The sequence below is a fragment of the Plasmodium gaboni genome, chromosome 5, assembly GCF_001602025.1.
Source record: "Plasmodium gaboni strain SY75 chromosome 5, whole genome shotgun sequence".
Taxonomy (NCBI): domain Eukaryota; phylum Apicomplexa; class Aconoidasida; order Haemosporida; family Plasmodiidae; genus Plasmodium; species Plasmodium gaboni.
In genome coordinates, this window is record NC_031485.1 from 345,605 (window position 1) to 366,382 (window position 20,778).

General features: G+C 16.8%; 4 protein-coding genes and 1 non-coding gene across 5 annotated transcripts; 3 read left to right on the plus strand and 2 right to left on the minus strand.

The window, feature by feature from the left end:
- Positions 1–5,827: 5,827 nt before the first annotated feature.
- PGSY75_0510200 (peptidyl-prolyl cis-trans isomerase) lies at positions 5,828–8,050 on the plus strand (the record flags this gene model as incomplete). The annotated part of the gene is made up of 1 exon (XM_018784384.1): positions 5,828–8,050. The coding sequence occupies one exon, from the start codon at positions 5,828–5,830 to the stop codon at positions 8,048–8,050; it is 2,223 nt and encodes a 740-aa protein (XP_018643039.1).
- A 1,138-nt stretch (positions 8,051–9,188) lies between these two features.
- Positions 9,189–10,282, minus strand: PGSY75_0510300 (putative stripes inner membrane complex protein; the record flags this gene model as incomplete). Its single annotated transcript, XM_018784385.1, has 3 exons — positions 9,189–9,643; positions 9,804–9,909; positions 10,103–10,282. The coding sequence occupies 3 exons, from the start codon at positions 10,280–10,282 to the stop codon at positions 9,189–9,191; spliced, it is 741 nt and encodes a 246-aa protein (XP_018643040.1).
- A 2,378-nt stretch (positions 10,283–12,660) lies between these two features.
- Positions 12,661–13,980, plus strand: PGSY75_0510400 (hypothetical protein; the record flags this gene model as incomplete). The annotated part of the gene is made up of 1 exon (XM_018784386.1): positions 12,661–13,980. The coding sequence occupies one exon, from the start codon at positions 12,661–12,663 to the stop codon at positions 13,978–13,980; it is 1,320 nt and encodes a 439-aa protein (XP_018643041.1).
- Positions 13,981–14,370: 390 nt separating this feature from the next.
- Positions 14,371–16,884, minus strand: PGSY75_0510500 (topoisomerase I; the record flags this gene model as incomplete). The annotated part of the gene is made up of 1 exon (XM_018784387.1): positions 14,371–16,884. One exon carries the CDS (start codon positions 16,882–16,884, stop codon positions 14,371–14,373), a length of 2,514 nt encoding a protein of 837 aa, XP_018643042.1.
- A 2,821-nt stretch (positions 16,885–19,705) lies between these two features.
- PGSY75_0510600 lies at positions 19,706–19,785 on the plus strand. Its single transcript has one exon. It is a non-coding gene; the product is annotated as a tRNA-Leu (tRNA).
- Positions 19,786–20,778: the final 993 nt, after the last annotated feature.

Here is a 20,778-nt window from a genome sequence, read left to right on the forward strand (position 1 = left end):
AAAAAAAAACCTTCACGTATAAACACATAATCACAAATATATAATTATTCACAGACATGCACATAATAACAATAATCTATGTATCCTTATCGATATATATTTTTTTTTTCAATCCTGAAAAAGGATAATTAAAAAATAAACATACATACATATATATATACAATTTTATAAATACATTTAAGCATACATATAAATATATACATATAAAGTTACATATATATCATATATACATGACATTTTTATTATTATTCCAGATCAAAAAAATAAAATATAAATAAATAATATATTATATATATATATATATATATATTTATATTTATATAAAATGATGACAAATTTTTTCAATAATTTTTATGCTTTTTTTTTTATCTTTTTTTTTAAATTTGCCAAAAAAACTAAAAATCGAAAAAAAAAAATTTATATATATGTATAAATTAACATAAATTGTATTTTTTAATGGATATTAAATTAAAAAGGATTTAAAAAAACGACATGAAAAATAGACAGATTGACAATATTATATATCAAAAAATATAAATAGAAAAATATTTATATATAGATGGTAATTATATTTATTATATGAATTTTTACATGAACATAAATTATTATTTTAAAAAAAAAAAAAAAAAAAATACTAAATTTTATATTTTTATATTATATTGAACATATATATATTATATTACATTATATATATGAATTAAATATAATTGAAAATTATGGAAAATAATTATCATTACACTTATTCAAAAAAAAAAAAAAAAAAAAAAAAAATTATATATATATATATTCCTGATGCAGTAATAAAAATTGTAATTTCTATATATTAAATATATATATTTATAAAAAAATTAATTTAATAAAATAATTTATTTCTAATATATAAATAAATAAATAAAAAAATTATATATAAATAAATATATATATAATTAAATTTTAAAAATAAAACAATAAAATCAAACATTATTTAGTATGCTTAACATATAAATATTATATAAAATTATAATGAATAAAATATTTAATTGTGACGATGTTGTTCTATACATATAATATATTTAAATATATATATATATATATTTTTTTTTTTTTTCTTATATATAAATATTGACAAAGTTCAAAAATATTAACGCAACATGTACATGTAAATTAAGGGGTACTTTGTATTGAGTACGTATTTCAATGCATGTCCAGTACATATAAAAAAAAATACATGTATATGTATATATATATATATATATATATATATATATATATATAATGTATTCATATAATATACACAAGGTTATGCATATGTATGTTTACATATAAACATATATACATTTTGTATGTATTATTTATAAATATATAATGAGCTTTATATAAGGTATTATTAATAATTTATATTGTCATGTATACTTTTTTTTTTTTTTTTTTATAGTGTGTACTCATTTATTTATATATTAATATATATATATATATATATTATATATATAGGTACATATATGAAATAAAAATAAATATATATAATTATATATGAATATTATTTTAAAAAATTATTCAATAAAAATAAATAAAAATAAAGAATCCATAAAATGTGTGAACTCTATAATAATATTTAATTTTTTCTTTTCTTTTTTCTCTTCTTACTTTTGTTTTGTTTTGTTTTTTCTTTTCTTTTTTTTTTTTTTTTATTCTTTTGATGCTTTATTTATATATAATATCAAAAATATAAGATAAAACATAAAGTTTAAATTATTACATATTTATATATATATATATATAAGAATTACTGTTAAGTATAAATATATTATTTATTTTATAAGTGTAATTTGTTACTTATTAAAACTTCATAAAAAAAAAAAATTATTAAATTGTATAATTAATAATAAAATTTTATTTAAAAAAAAATATTGAAATTAATAAGATCAAAAAAAAAAAAAAAAAAAAATTAAGCCAAAAGGATAAAATAAAAAGTAGTAAAGAAAAAATATATATATTACATTATATTACTATATATATATTTCTTTAAAATGTGTTCAAGTTTAAATGTATATCATCATATATATAATATATGTATATGTATATATATATATATATATATATATATATGTCTATGTATAAAATATAATAATGTATTTTAATAAATTATTATTCATATAAAGTTTTTTCATTTTATTTTATTTTTTAGTAATTATATATGCATATGCTATTAATATATAATTTCATTATTGAATATAAATACAAAAGTTTCTAAATCCTTTCTAAATTATTTACAAATATATATTATTTAATTTCTAAAAGAAAACAACAATGTGTTTGATTGTTTTTTTATTATTATAATTATTATTTAAATTTCTTTTTTCAAAAATTATATATTATATTACACTTTTTTTTTTTTTTTTTTTTTTTTTTTATACATTTAAAAATTAAAAACTTTCTCATACTTGTGTATACAAAATATATACATGGAATGAAAATAGAAAAATATATGTATATAATGAAGTACAATAATAAAATATGATGAAATAAAAAATATATATATATATATATAATATTATATATATATATATATATATATATATTTTTTTTTGGAATATGAATATTATTATATATATATATATATATATGTATGATGTAAATAATTATATATATAATGATGATCAATAATGAATTTTTATTACTAGAATTTTTATAATAATAGTTTTTTTTTTTTTTTTATTATTGTGAGTGTGCAAATATATTTTTTGAATATTCTTTTTTTATATTTAAAAATAAACATTAGGTGCAAAAAATATATATATATTATAATATGTATATATAAATTTATATATGTGTATTTATAATATATATGATATTTAATATATAAACTTACAAAGATGAATATAAAAAGTAAAGAGTAATATAATAATACATGTCTTCATAAAAATATATACTTAAAATGAAATATATATATAATTTATTATATATATAATATATGAGTTAATTTTATATATATTATATATTATATTTTATATATATAATTTTTTATATACATATATATATAAAATAAATACTCGCACTTTAATACACTTTTCTTTTTATTTTGCATGTATTTATAAATAGAAAAAAATAATCAAAAAAATATATATTTTTTTATGATTCATTTTATAGCATTATATGATTTTCATAGTAAAAATATGCTAGAACTTATATTGAATATTATATTGTTATTATTTAATAAAATACTCAAAATTGAGTGTATATATATATATATATATATATATCATATATATATGTATATATAATAATATAATGTATATATATATAATTTAATTCTAAAATGAAAAAAAAAAAAAAAAAAAAAAAAAAAAAGTTCAAAGAAAAATTAGAAAAAATGAATATATATATTATTATAATATATATATATTATATATATAATATTTATTTTGCAATATATATGTAATTATAATTAATTTATGATTTAATATAAATCTATTAGCATATACACTATTTCTTATAAAAAAAAAAATATCATTATAATAATATTGAATATATAATCTAATATTTAACTAAAGCTTGTTTTTACAATTTTAAGTTTGTTACTAATTAGCAAATAAAATATATAATAAACAGGTGTAATATAATATATTATATATAAGTATATATTATAACATGTGTATATATATAATATATTATGTTTATATATAATTTTTTCCTTACTCATAATGTATTGAATAAATAATATATATATATTATATATGTGTATATGCTTAAAATGTATACTATGATATATTTTATTTATATATTATCATATTACAATATTTACTTTGTTTATATAAAAAATTTATTGCTCCCCCTCAAATATAAATAGAAAAAGAAAAAAAAAAAAAAAAAATTTATAACATTTCAATATATTAAAATTACATTATAAATTTTATAATAAATGATCAGAGTTTATAGTGTATATGTAAATTTTTCTATATACTAACAATATAAATATATATTATATATATATTATATATTTGTAATGAAAAATTATAAGATGTGTTTAAGAAATTACTTTGATTCTTTTTTTTTTTATTATTATTTAAAAAAAAAAAAAAAAGAATTTTATATCTAATATATATATGACATCATTAAGAATATTCTTTCAAAAATATATATGCTATATTATGAAAACCAAATACAAAAGCTTTCTACTTTTTAAAAATGTTATTAAAAGATATTATTTTATTAATTCATTGCATATATTATATATATATATATATTACTTCAATACACTTTTTATAAATATTTAACATATCTTTTTACCTAAAAATTATATAAAACAAAATAAAAGAGTTACATAATTTAATAAATATACAGCAATAAATAAATACATGAGATCCATTTAACATATATATTATTTTGAAAAAATAATGATATATATATATATATATATATATATATATATATTTATGTGTGTGTTTATATTTATTACACTTTAATTTTTTATTTTTATTAGCCTTTCTTACAATATATATATCCCTTCACCAAAGTATTTAGATAATCTAAAATAATAGATGGACTTTTATTTTTATTATTTATTTATTTATTAATGATTCAACAAAAATAGAACAATAATTATTTAATTATCTGTATGTTTATGTGTATATATGTATGTATATTTTTTTATTTTATTATATTTAATTGCTTGTACTATTAAAATTATAGTTTTATAATCATTTCAAACGTTAATTAAAATAATAATAACCACATTTACATATTTTAATAACACAAAAGGGATTATATAATTAAAAAATTGTAATTATTATAATTTTTTTTTTCAATTTTTAAACAATATTATATTGTATAGCGTATGTTACATATTCATTAAAAAAAAAATATATATATATATTTATTTTATTGTCTTTTAAAATGATTTAGGTTATTTTAAATACCTTCATATTTTTTTTAATATAAAAATGTATAGCATCATAACACATACGAATATAATAATATACCGTATGAATAGAAAAGAATAAAAAAAAAAAAAAAAAAAGGAAATACGCTCCTTCTTTTTAAAAAATGTTACCGTTAATTAATGATCCATTACAATAACAAAAATAATCTATATTTAGAAAAACAAATTTTTATTAATATATTTCTCTCATTCGGTTTTATTTTATAACCATATGAACTGAACAAATTTTTACAACAATTCAAAAAAAAAAAATTGTCGTATAATTATATTATTTCATAAAATATATATATATATATATATATATATATATATATCTTATGAAGGAATATATTTTTTGTTTTTATTTTTTTCATTATAAAGTATTTAGAACTTATACTTTTATTTATCTATATAATATAATAATATAATATAGTTTTTTAATTTTAATTTTTTTTCTTTTATATATTAAAAGAAATTAATAAAAATTTATACGTTAAAGTATATATATATAATTATATATTAAATATATATTTATATATATAATTTATATAATGCTTATATATATATATATATATATATATTTTTATATATATTTGTAATTTATAAATCCATAGGATGAATGAATGTTATTTTTTATTTCATTTAAGAAGAAAAAAAAATAAAGTAAATAATTACAATTATCTGATACATTATTTAATTTTTATATTTTAAATAAAAAATTTGATAAAAATATATGCATATATATATAATATATATATATATATATATATATATATATATATGTATAATATATTATAGTCCAATCTCTTTACAAATTATTTTCATGCAAAAAATAAAATATATATATATATATATATATATTTTTTTATTTATATATAAATAATAATATGTTCCTTTAATAATAAAATGCTTTTATAATTTAATAAAAAAATGAGTAAGAATGATGAATATAAAAATGAAAAAGAAGGAGAGTTGCCTTCTTCAGATGGTGAATCAAGCGATGGAAGTTTTGGCCCAGTTCCCTTACAAGAAAATAAGGACAACATAAATGATAACAATTATAGTGATAGTGATAATAATAGTGATAATAATAATAATAATGATGATATTAGTGATGATCAGAAGGATGGAGTTTTGTTGGAGAGTAAAAAAAAAAAAAAAAATTCTATATCATCAGGGTCATCTTCATCATCCATAAATATACCAGAAAATGCAGAATTATTAAATAAAAAAAAAAGAAAAGTAAAAGGAATAATAGAAGATAAAAAAAAGGAAGAAAAGATGAAAAAGAAAATACGAATTAATAATGATATATATTTAAAGAATCTTCCAACAAATAAAAATTATCAAGTTAGTTATATGCATACAGATATAGTTACTCATGTTGTAGTAAGTAATAAAAAGAAATATATAATTACGGCTAGTTTAAATGGTATTATAAAATTTTGGTATAAAAATATTGGTTGTATTGAATTTGTAAAACATTTTAAAATTCATTCAGATGAAATTATTAATATATTTATATCAGAAGATGAAGAACATTTAGGAAGTTTATCAAAAGATAAAACATATAAACAATTTGATATCACTAGTTTTGATATGAATATTGTTATAAAATTAGGTTTTATTCCAAGAACAGGAGAATTTGTTTATTCCTCTTTATTTTCAACAGAGGTTAAAGTTGCTATATCGTCTAGTGAAAAAGCATGTATATATATTTATAAACCATTAGAAAGTGATATATGTATACAAACGATTGATTTCAGTTGTTGTAATATTATAGAAATTATAAAATATAATAAATTTTATGATTTATGTGTACTAAGTGATAATGAAGGTCTTCTTGATATTGTAGATGTAACCAATTTTAAATTTCCAACATCTAAAGAGCAAAATAAATACAAAACAAATAATAATATGGATCATAAATTAATTGATCCAATGAATAAAAGATATCCAATTAAAAAAATTAATTTTTCATTTAAAAGTGAAACAGATCTATATGAATTATGCAAATATAAAACATATGCATTATGTATAAGTTTAAGTTTAGATGGAGAATATATGGCTATATTATCTGAAAATTATTTTTTGAGAATATATAAATTCGAATCCATGAAATTATATAGAGTATATGATGAAAGTACAGAAATGTATTTAACTGCTCAAAATGATCCATTAAAAAAAGAATTACATATAGATAGTTTTGATTTTGGTAAAAGACTTTTTATTGAAAAAGAAATAAAAAAATACATGAAAAATCAAAATATTAATTTTGATATGATTTCTTTTGATGAATCAAATCAATATATTATATATTCAACTTTTATTGGTATAAAAGTTGTTAATTTTATAACTAATCAATTATGTTATATTATTGGGAAAAATGAAGCCAATTTAAGATACCTATCTATTTCTTTATATCAAAATATTATACCGATAAATAAAGTTAGAACAAATATACATGAATCTTTATATATAAATGAAAAAAATATATCCGATTGTGCTCTATTTTGTACTGTATACAAAAAAGCTAGATTTTATCTTTTCTCAAAAAAAAAATTAAATGAACACGAATTAGATGAAAGAGATATATACAACGAACAACCAACAAAAAATGATGTAAATTCTATTATTTCTAATCCTTTAAAAAATGTAGAAAACATTAATAATAAAAATACTCCTAAGAGTGCTATTATTTACACAACCATGGGAGATATACATATTTCACTTTTTTATAAAGAATGCAAAAAAACAGTACAGAATTTTTCTGTTCATTCTACAAATGGGTATTATAATAATTGCATCTTCCATCGAGTTATCAAAAATTTTATGGTTCAAACGGGAGATCCTTCAGGTGATGGCACAGGTGGAGAAAGTATTTGGGGAAATGAATTTGAAGATGAATTCTTTGATCATCTTAATCATTCCAAACCTTTTATGGTATCTATGGCAAACTGTGGACCAAATACAAATGGATCCCAATTTTTTATAACCACTGTCCCATGTCCTTGGCTTGATTTTAAACACACGGTTTTTGGTAAAGTAACACAAGGAAGCAAAATTGTTTTGGATATAGAAAAGGTTCGTACGGATAAAAGGGACAAGCCTTTAGAGGATATCAGAATATTAAATATAAAAATTAATAATTAGTTAATATATATATGTATGTATAATTTTTATGATATTCTTCTTTGTTAATATTTATTTGTATAATAAACAATTGTTACAATAAGAAACACGTAATAATGCAACTTTTTTTTTTTTTTTATTATTTAATTGTCATAAAAAAATAGATACATAATATATATATATATATATATATATATATATATTATATTATATATTTATTTATTATTATTTTTTTTTTTTTTTTTTTTTTTGTGTGTAAACTTATTATCCATATACAATTTTCTTTCAAATGAAAAAAAAAAAAAAAAAAAACTCTCTAAAATTAATATTAATAATGATTTTTAAAGTTTTACATAAGTTTATATTATCTTTTAGTAAAAGGATAATGTTTATTTATTATATAAATGATATATTTCTCAATTCGAGTCTAAATAAATATGATATTATTAAACAAAAATTTTTAAGTTCATCTAATATATATATAATAAAATGTAGTTACACATTTGACAATAGTAAAATCGTACTATGTTAATGTAAATTTTTTCCTGTAAATTCATTTTATCATAAAATGAATAGTATCGCATAAAGGGGAACATAAAAATAGAAAAAAAAATAAAAATATACAAATATATTGATAGTTATGTTTAATTAGATTATGTATTATTAAAAATGTGAATCATAATACATTCACATATATATATATATATATATATGCTGAATATACTTAATATGTTTCTATATAATATCTTTATTTATAATATATTGCCTTGATTTTAAAATTTTTCATTCCCATGTAAAATAATACTTAAGTTACCACAAAAAAATAAATATATCATTTTAAAATTTATTAAAATTATAATGCTTCTAATACATATAAAAGAAGCCTCTCCATATATATATATATATATATATATATATATATATATATATATATATTATATATATAGATAGATATAATATTATTCTCCCTATTTAAACTAAAAAAATAATAAAAAAAAAAAAAAAGAAAAAGAAGAATAAGAAGAATAAGAAGAAAGAATAAAAAAATAATATATATAATAAAAAAATTATTATAATTATCATAATTTTTGTTTGTTCCCTATCGAACTACTTAAAATGTAATAATTATATAACCATTTTAATGGATAGAGAGGACTATTCATGATCTTCTATAAATTTGAGGAGGTAATGTTTTTCCTACACTTAAATAATTATTTGGTCTAGCAGAAACATTTACTGGTGTTCCAACAGTAGGTAGAACTGGTACCATAATAGGTTTTATAGTTTTTGGTACTATAACTGAATTGATCATATTTGGAGAATGGTTTATAAATTCTCTCTTCAAACATTTTATTAAAACATTTCGTTCTTCTTTGAATATTCGTACACGGTTTGTAATATCGTTAAAGGTTTGTTGTAATCGGACTTTATGACCAGGTAACCATCTAGTATTATTAAATTTTTCTACATCATCAAGAGAGTTATTAGATAATGTGCATAATGTGTCTACTGTGTCAAATCCAGCATTAATGAAATGTACTGATATCTCTACTGGTAATTTTTGATACTTAAAGAATTCTACAACTAATAGTCTTTCTTGTTCCAAATCAGGATCTGAATAAACAAATGAAATAAATAAATAAATAAATAAATAAATAAATAAAGTGAATAAACATAAAACAGAAAGATACTGTAATATAAATCATTCATCAAATTAATACGGTCAAAATATACTTATACTTATTTTATGAATTATGTGTATGTTTCAAATTACCTCCATTCCATATTGCCTCGAAACCGTGTAAATGTTCAGGGTAATGTTTACACAAAAAATCCACCATAAAATGTATTACATTGTTTGGTTTTCTTTCATCTATTTCCTACAAAAAAAAAAAATAAATAAGTAAATAATAATAAAATAAATAATAACATATAAATTATAAAGAAATGTATATTATCTTTATTTTCTTCTTTTATCTTTTCTATATACAATTTACAAATTTATATACACACAATTTAAAGTAAAAGCATTATCACTTATTTTATTTATTTTTATTTTTTTATTTTATGTACTTGTGCTATTCTTGCTAACAATTGTTGAACGTTTGATTTTTTGCTATAAATGCTTTTTTTATTTAATTTATTTGAACTTAAATTACTGTCTTCATTCGATGATAAATCATCATCTAATTTTGATTTCTTATCGGAATTATTCTCTGTAAGAGATTGGGATTCACTATAATTTTTTGACATTTTTTCAAGTTCCTATATATATAAATATATATATATTATATATATATTTATATTTTTCAGTTAGGTCTTTTTTTTTTTTTTTTTTTTTAATTTAATATAAAATAGCTTATGTAGATGATAAGGTCTTAATTTTTTTTTTTTTTTTTTTTTTTTTTTTTTTTAAATTTAAATTTTTTATTTTTTTTTTTTTTTTTTTTTTTTTTTTTTTTTTTTTTTTTTTTTTTTTTTTTTTTTTTATTTTTTTTTTTTTTAAAAATTTTTTTAAAAAAAAAAAAAAAAAAAAAAAAAAAAAAAAAAAAAAAAATTGGTCTATATTTTTAAACTTATTTCCTTGTTTATTCAATACATTTAACAATCTATTACTTTTTACATTATAACAAAATGAAATAAAAAAAATATAAAAATAAAATAATATGAAAAAAAAATATATATTTTTTTTTTCCCTTATGATTTACATTTTTTTCTTGATATAAACTTGAATTTAAAAATTCTACATTTGCGATGTTATTTATGTAAAATATAAAAATATTATTACATTATATATATATATATACTTTGTATGCTAATGGAAAATATTTATATATATTAAAGTTCATATAGACTTACAAGAAAAATATTGTATGTATATAATATATTTATATATATAAATTCTTTTTGTTTTTTTTATTTTATTATACTTGAATAATTTTTATATTCTATATATTCATAAATGAGTATATTATATATTTTCGCCATAATAATATTATTTCACAAAAGCTTTTTTTTTTTTTTTTTTTCCTTAAATTAATGTACATAAATTGAAAATACCTTACATATATTTTTTTTCTTCCTGAATTGTTAATATATTTAAAAAAAAAAAAAAAAATTACCAACTTTTTATATTCAGAAAAATGTATGGATATATTTTATTATATATATATAAAGAAAGAATTTACTAAAATTATTTTATGTAAATTTGGTTTTTTCCATTAATTTGTTTGATACAAATTATATTTTTTATTTGTAGAATATGTTAAGGAATTTATTTCTTGTTATGATAAACATCTGAATTTTTATGGTTCTAAATAATTGTCAAGACATCATATTTTATTGTTTATAATATATGAATTATAAACAAAAAAAAAAAAAAAAATATATATATATATATATATTACAGTTTAAGGAAAATAAAAGAAAACACAACAATAAGAAGACTTATATATTATTTAATCTATCACAACAAGATCAAAAAATATATATATGTATATATTTTTTTCTAAATGATAAAAGAAATATTTTACAAAAAATAACGAAATATATGTTTTGAAACTTTAAACATTTTTTATTTTCTACATACTTATTTCATTGTAAGAAGTAAAAAATATAATAAAATATGATCATATATTAAAATTTTTTTGGTTACATAAAATGAAAAATAAATATAACATCTTTTATATAATCCTAATGAATTATTTGTGTAAACTATGATTGACTGTTTATTAAAAAAAAAAAAAAAAAAAAAAAAAAAACAGAATGAACGTTTTTCTTTTCTTTTAAATATTTATGTCATTTTTTTTTTTTTTTTTTTATGAAATTGGTTGTTATAGAGTGATTATATATATATATTATATTTTTAAATATGAATTTAGAATCATTTGTTATCATTTCTTATATTTAAAAAATATATACATTTATATAAATATTCAGATTAACCTATTTTGGTATAAATAAATCTAATATTATGGCTTTATTATACATATAAAAAACAACATACAAATATAAAATAATATTAAAAAAAACGAAATGATAGATTTATTATAGATTAATTATAAAAGGAAAAAAGAAAATATATAAAATATAATATAAATATATAAATAAATAGATTTTATATATAGGGTTAAAAAAATATATATATTATATTATATATATAATATATATGCTTAAAAATTATACATATATATATATATATATATATATAATAATAATAATTTATGTTATGATGAAATTATATTAATCAACATTAATAATATATCAAAATAATATTATATATAATAATAATAATAATTTATGTTATGATGAAATTATATTAATCAACATTAATAATATATCAAAATAATATTTTCTATGTATCCAAAACAAATTTTTGTTGTAGATGAAAAATGCAAAATATTTATTATTTTTTAAGAATTTTTCTGTTGTGATGTATATATATATATAAATTGATCTTTATAAAAATGAATATAAAAAAAAAAATGTTTAAGGTATAAAATTTTTTTAAAATATTAATAATTTTTTATTCTTTTTTTACAATAACCAGAATAAAAATAAATATATATATATATAATATATTTACATGCTAAAAATATACAAAAAATTTGAACAGATATAATCTACAAATAATGTATATAGGAGAATTATCCAACGAAATAGATAACAAATTTGACTTCAAAAATGATTCCAAATTTGGAGGTGAACCCATTTGGATAAATGATAAAGAACCAACAAATTTAGATTTGAAATGTTCTATATGCAAAAAAGATTTCACGTTTTTATTTCAGTTATCAACATCTTATGATGAATATATTAGAGTAATATATTTGTTCTGTTGTATGAATAGTAGTAAATGTAATATGAATAAAAATAATTGGGTTTGTATAAAGGGTAAAAAAAAATTAGTTCATGAGTTAACAAATAATGACATACAAAAAAATAATAATATGGACGAATCCAAAAATATGGAAAAAAAGAACACTGATAATTTAATATATAATAATAATTATAAAGGAAATAATACCTTTTCTATTTTTTCTAATGAAAATACTAAAAAGGAAGATTCTATTTTAGAAAACCTAAATTCGAGAGAAGAAAAATTAATTGATTGGAATTCCTTATTTTCAAAAAAGACCATTGATAATAAAAAATCAAGTAGTTCTCTTTTTAGTAATTCTTTAAATGAAGGCTTAAATTATGTTAAGGAAAAATATAAAAATGATCATGGTACAAATAAATACAACAATACAAATATAAATAATGAATGTTTTAATAAACATATAAATTGTGATATAATAAAATCAAATAATGTATATAACAATAAGAAAGAATTAGATACATGTAATGATATAACTCTTGAAACTTTAAAAAGTACTAACTGTAATAATTATCACTTACCTTGCTACTATATATCTTTAATAGAAGATGATGAAGAATGTGGAAAAGATTATTTATATGAAAAAGCAAAAAAAATGTATGAAATGTATGAAAATAATAAAAATAATATGGAAGATGATGACTATTTATATAAAGAAAATGATAATGATAATGATGATGTAAATATAGATAATAATAATGAGGAAGGTTTTGAAAATGATTTGAATGGATGCGTAAAATTTTATTCATATTTAAGTAAAAATTATAATCAAATCTTAAGATACTCTTACAATGGGAAATTTTTATATATGTTTAAATCTACAAAAACAAATATAAAACAAAAGAATATGACATGTTCACATTGTAAGCATAAATTATTATTCGAGTTGCAATTATTTTCTACATTTATTTATCAGATTGAAAAAAAACTTGAACAAAAAAAGAATCATTTTTTAAAAAAATTTATAAATAATTTTAATGTAGGTAATATTATAATATTTACGTGTGAACAAGATTGTGTTAGTATTGATGATATGTATTCATATGAGCATATCGAACTAGAAATTTTTTAATAATAACAAATAAAAATTTTAATAATATTTAATGTTTTTTTAATAAAAATCTCATTTGTATTACACAATGTGATTTTTAATTAATTTTTTTTTTTTTTTTTTTGTGTGTGTGTGTATGTATATATGTAATAAGTATATTTATGTATAAAGCATAAACATAATAAAACATATGTATACCTATAATATAATCGGAAAATTAAAAAAAAATATATATATATATATATATATATATATATATAAATGAACAAGCAATTTGTATTGAAAAAATTATATTGTCAATATGTGAAATATATGTATATTTATATATATATGTACATATGTGTGCTATCATTTATTATACAATAATATTATATTTATTGTACTTTTCTATTATTTCATTTTATTTATTTTTTAAAATGTAAAATTTTTTGTAGCAAACATGGCCCAAGGAAATTTAAGTCTTAAACTTCTATTAAATACTTTTTCTATGGGTATTTCAAATTTTTTGCAAAAAGCAACAGTTATTCTTGGATCCATATAATTAATTTTAGATGTACCTAAAGCAATAGTTTTATTATCATCTCTTACTTTCATTTGGTTATTTAATAATTCAACTTTTTTTATAAGAGTAATTAATTTTTTTTTACAAGATTCTTCTTTCATATTTTCTTTGACTTTATTTGGTCTTAAAGTTCCATCTAAAGTAGCAACTTTCGAAACAAAGACAAATTTTTTATCACTATTTTTTTTTAAATGTTGCAAATATTTTTTATATTCTTTTATATCTTCATTATATAATTCAATTTGTTTTTTTATTTTTGACATAGTTGTATCATGTTGTTTTGGAATACTTCTTTGGTGATTACATAATATGGCTACTTCTCTATTTGCATTATTATAAAAATTAATAAGTTCATTTATATTTGAAACATCAACTTCTATTGGTGAGTTTTTATTATCGACATCATTTTCTTTTCCTACAGTAGTAGCACATGATAATTTTTTATTTATTCCATTTTCATCATATTCGTTATTTACATCATTTATAGTAGAATCACTTGCATCACTTAATACATGTGTATCTGCAGTTAAATGACTAGATTTTCTTTTTTTCGATTTGTGTAATTCTGTATCACCAGAATATAATGAGTACGTTGTTTTTCCATAAACTTCTTTTATTCTTTTTAATTGTTGATCTAATGTAATTGAAGCATTATATGTACGAAAAACTTTAGCTGATAAAGTAGGCATAATTTCTTTTAGATATTCATTTAATTTTGAACAAGTTATTTGATCAAAAACTCCTTCATCTCTATTTTTATTTTTACAAAATATTATAATATTAATATATGCTTGTTTATCTATTTTTACTGTATTAAAATATCGTATACTATCTTTTCCTAAAAAATCCAAAGTTATATAACAATCTTCTGGTGAAATACTTTCTAAATTTATTGGTAATGGTATTTTATTTACTTTTTCATCATTTGATTTTTGTTCTTTTGTATCTACATTTTTAAAAGGTACATCGTGTGCAAAACTAATATGTTCTACTCTTAAACTACAACAACCTACAGTATCTGCTTCTTCATCGATATCTTTTTCTCCTCCTACTCTTAATGCTAGAAAATCTATTAAATAAACAGCTGTTCCTAACTGTTTATCAATAATACTTTTATTTTTCATTTTATTTTTATAATCTTCCCTAATTTTATGAACACATGATTTTAATTTTCGAGCATTTTCATATTTCATAAGATCTTTATATCCTTTGAATTTTGATTGAGCAGATAAAAAAGTATATTTTATTTGATCATTTATACTATCTTTATAATAAGCTAACCATGTTACTTTATTATCATGATATATATCACCCCAATTATGTCCACACATATTATCATATAATCGTGGTACAGGTGCATCTTTACTAATATTAATTACAACATCTTCTGGAAAAATTCTTTTTTTTAATAAACCTTGTTTTGGATGTTCTCCTCTTCCTCTAAATAATCCAGGTGGTTCTGCTTTATTACTTGATATCTTTTCACGAATCCAATCAACTAATGCATATGTATATGGTAATTCTTTTTCCATTCTCATTTTTTTTTCCTCTTCTTTTTCTTCTTTTGTTCTATTTAACTTTTCTTCTCTTAATTTTAATAAATGATCTTTGATTGGCATAAAATCAATAAACTTAAAATTAGATATATCTCCTTTTTTTAATTTCGTTTCATTCTCTTGTTTTATAATATTATCATTTTCTAAACTATTTATAAAAGTTTTAAAAAAATTTAATATAAACTTTTCTTTTGTACAATAATCACTACCAATTGCACTACACCAATAGGTAGCTAATTCTTCTGATTTTGCATTTAATTCAATTTTTATACTTTTATAAAAAATTGGTACATGATGTTGAACATATGGAGGAGAAAATATTAATCCTCGATGTTCTAAATAATTCCATTGTATATCTGTTTGATCATCTATTTTTTCCCACCATCTATTTATTGGTTCAAAATTTTCTTCTGATTTTTTAAGTAATTTTTTAGGTTTCTTATTAGTTTGAGTTTCTTTTTTTATAACATTCGTTAATTTGGTTTCATCTTTTACTGTTGTGGATTGTTTTTTAACATATTTCTTTTTTCCCTCTTTCAAATTATTTTTTTCTTTTGTTTCATTATTTTTTCTTTTTCTTATTTGTTTTTTTTTTTCCTCCTCTTTTTTTATACCTAATGATTTCTTGGTGTTCTTTTTTATACCAAGTTCAGAATTACTCTTTTGGTTTTTTATAGAATCATTTTTGGGTGATCGAGAATTACATGATTTATTATTACCGTAGTTTTGTTTAATTTTATTAATTAATATATCATCGTCAGAAGTACTATCATTCTTGATATTATTATTATTATCATTTATTTCCATTGATCGCGTAAAAAAAAAAAATAAATAAATTAAAAAATAAATAAAATAAAAAAAATAATATAATAAAAATTTAAAATGTGAACAAAATATAAATATATATAGGAAAAGCTTCTAATACTTTTGTGTTCAAAAAAATATAAATTTTAAACTATTTTGTTCCAATTTATTAAATTTGTTTCATCTTCATATGCTCTTTCCATAAAAAAATTACAAATATATAATAATAAAAAAAAAAAAAAAAAAAAAAAAATAGAAACATATAAACATATAAATTCTTTAGATACTTAAAAATACTCCAAATATGTGAAATTAACTTAAGAATACATTATTAATTAAAATGAGTTCAATTATAATTTATTACATAAAAAAAGGTGTAAAAAAAGAAAAAAAAAATAAAGGATAAAGAAAAGGTAAATTATTATTTAAAACATATAATACATTTAGTTACAATTTAATAATTCTCAATATTTCTGTAACATTTACTTTTCCATATTAAATACATACAACATATAATGTATATATATATATTCTTTTAGAAATTTTTACATTGAAAAGCAAATTACTCTTTTTTGATACCTTTATTTCTTTTCTTTTACCTTAATTTTTTCTTTATTTTTCTTTCTTTATTTATTTTATTTTTTTTTTTATCCTTGTTTTCCTTATTTTCTTATATCTTTTTTTAACTTTCCCATATAATATGAAATGTATAATAAATTCAATTATATAAAAACAAAATAAAACAAAAAAATTACATTATTTTCATATAACACTCGCCAAAAAAAAAAAAAAAAAAGCAAAAGAATATATTTTTTCAAAAAGTAAAATTTTTTTTTTTTCCCCTTTAAAATTGATCTTAAAAATAAATAAATATATATATATATATATGTAAAAATATATATTATATTTTTATAGTGTGCTAATAAAACAGCCCGCTCCCCCCCTTCAAAAAAAAAAAAAAAAAAAAATTATGAGCGTATAATAAAAAAAATGTATACATAAATATGTGCATATAAATTACAAACATTAAATACATAAAAATTAGAATTAGAAATAATAATTTTTTACATATTATATATATATATATATATTATCTTAAATAAAAAAAACTTTTTGTAATATCTAAAAAACAAAAATTTTCTTCTTTCGTGATTATTTCATATTTCCATCTTCGAAATATATTAAATTTATCAAATGTAATTGTCTTTTAAAAACTAATAGTCACTTCATAATATTTTTTTGTTTTAAACGTGATTCAGAAATAAATTTATATTAGTATACTTCTAAAAAAAAAAACCCAAATAAAAAAAAAAAAAATGATAAATTCATAAAGGGAAACATATAAATAAATAAATTTATATATATATATTATACATACCAAAAAAAGAAAGCTATATTAATCATTATATACACACAACAGTACTTAAATATGATTATATAATATTGTAGTGTCCATCTTTATTATTATTTTATTGGTTTTACTTTTTTAATTTATTAAATGTGGCCAAAGGGATATATACATGTTAAAAAATACATTTCCTAGAAAAGCATACTTTTATTTTTCTTTTTTTAAATAATAACATATAATAAATGCACATTGTACATAATATATATTATATTTTATTATGAAAAATATTAAGCCATTCAAGTCATGTGCAATTGTATTTTAATTATTGTTAATATAATAATAATATAAATGATTACATATTATCCTTTTGATATACATAATAATTATTATTATTATTTTATTTTTTTGTATTATTTTTTCTTTTCTTCATATAATTATTTTAATATATTTATTCACTTTTTTCTAATATATAATATAATATTTTGCAAAAGTCTAATTGAAAAGACTTGTAAAGTGTAAAATTATATATTTAGTAGTAATATATCATGTTCTTTAAAAAAAAATTTCAAATTGAGAACATAATTTACATTAACATAATAAAGCCCTAAATTTTATTAAAATCAATATATTATATAGTTTTTAAAAATATATATCTCTGTATTTATTTTCGTTATTCTTAAAAATATATTTTATATATATTTACACCTTTGAGCTATTTGTATAAGGTATTCATTTTTATTTTATAAGAATTTCTTTTTGTTTTTATATATCAAAGTAAAAAAAGAAAAGAAAAAAAAAAAATTGTAACGTTTTTATAACTCTCAAATAATTACACTTGTTATAATAACTGTTCATAATAATATTATAGAAAATTAAAATATCACTCCTCATAATATAAACAATATGCTTCATTTGAAATAATTTATTTTCTTATATTAATATCCATTTATATATATTTAATTTTCTTTTTTTTTAGAAAATTATATACATATATATATTATATATATCAATATAATTTTTTTTTAACTATACACTTCTTATGGTTGCTTCTTCCATTTAGCATATTCACCTAATAATATATATAAGACAGCATAATTTCAAAAATGCTTCAAAAATGTTGAAATGTTTTAATAATTCAAACAAAAAAAAAAAAAAAAATATATATATATATATAATATAGTAAACAAGAATTAGTCAATATTGTATTCTATAAACATAATATATAGTATTAATTAAAATTGGAGAAAAACAACATAATATCTCATTTCACTCATCATTTATATATATATATATATATATATAAACAATTTTTAGTTTATTCTATTAATTTTTATTTATTTTTTTCTTTTCTGTTACAACTTTATTAAACCAAATATGTCTTTGTATTTTTGAGAAACATATTAAAAATAATAAAATATTAACAGATATTCCAAATATATTATACCTTTTAAAAGTCTTTTAATATTTCTGATTGGGGAAATGTTTCTTCTTCTTCTTCTTCTTCTTCTTCTTTTTTTTTTTCACTAAACATAAATTCCCATAAATTCTAATTTTTCGTTATTAATTCTTATATACATTATTAGGATTCATACATATGTAGAATAAAAAAAAAAAAGTAAAACGTAAGTCATAGTAAATACATATATTGTTTAATAATATTAAAATAATTTATATATAAGTATACGTAAAATTAATATTCAAATATAGAGAACAATTTTTCTTAAAAAATTCCATGTAAATATTTGACATATTATCAAAAAAAATGAATTATGTATCTGATTTTTTAAAAAAAATCATAGTATAATTTTTTAATCAATTAGAGAAAAAAATTATATATTATCATGTTGTCAGGATGGCCGAGTGGTCTAAGGCGCAGCGTTTAGGCCGCTGTCCGTAAGGGCGTGGGTTCGAACCCCACTCCTGACAAAGTTTGAGTTTTAACTTTATGATTATATTAAAACATATTTTGAATGAATATTATATATATATATATATAAATAGTTTCCATATGTAATTTAATATATAAATAAAATTGTATTACCTTTTTATATATAAAATAATGTTATTATAATATATATGTAGATAATTATAAGAAGAATATTTTTGTAATATAAAAAAAATATATATTTATTTAATTATAAAAAAATAAAGTTTTTAAAATTTAATAATAATATATCATGTATAAATAATATTTTAATTCATATTATGTGGATATCATAGATTTGAAAAAAATTATAACTAAATAATAAATTTATTTTATTCACATTATATACATATATGTGTATATAAAGTTAAGAACAATCAACGTTGTAAAAATTATGGAATTAAAAAATTTATAAAAGTATTTTTATCATTTTATATTACTTCTTATTAATTTATTTTTCTATCTCTGAAACTTATAAAATAACAGTTTTTAAATATTTTTAACTTTATTATTTTTCTTGTTAAATAAAAGATGTTCATTAAGAATAATTTAATACATTAACTGTATATTCTTATAACTGCTAAACATATAAAATCAAAAAGAAAAAGTATATATAACTTAAATA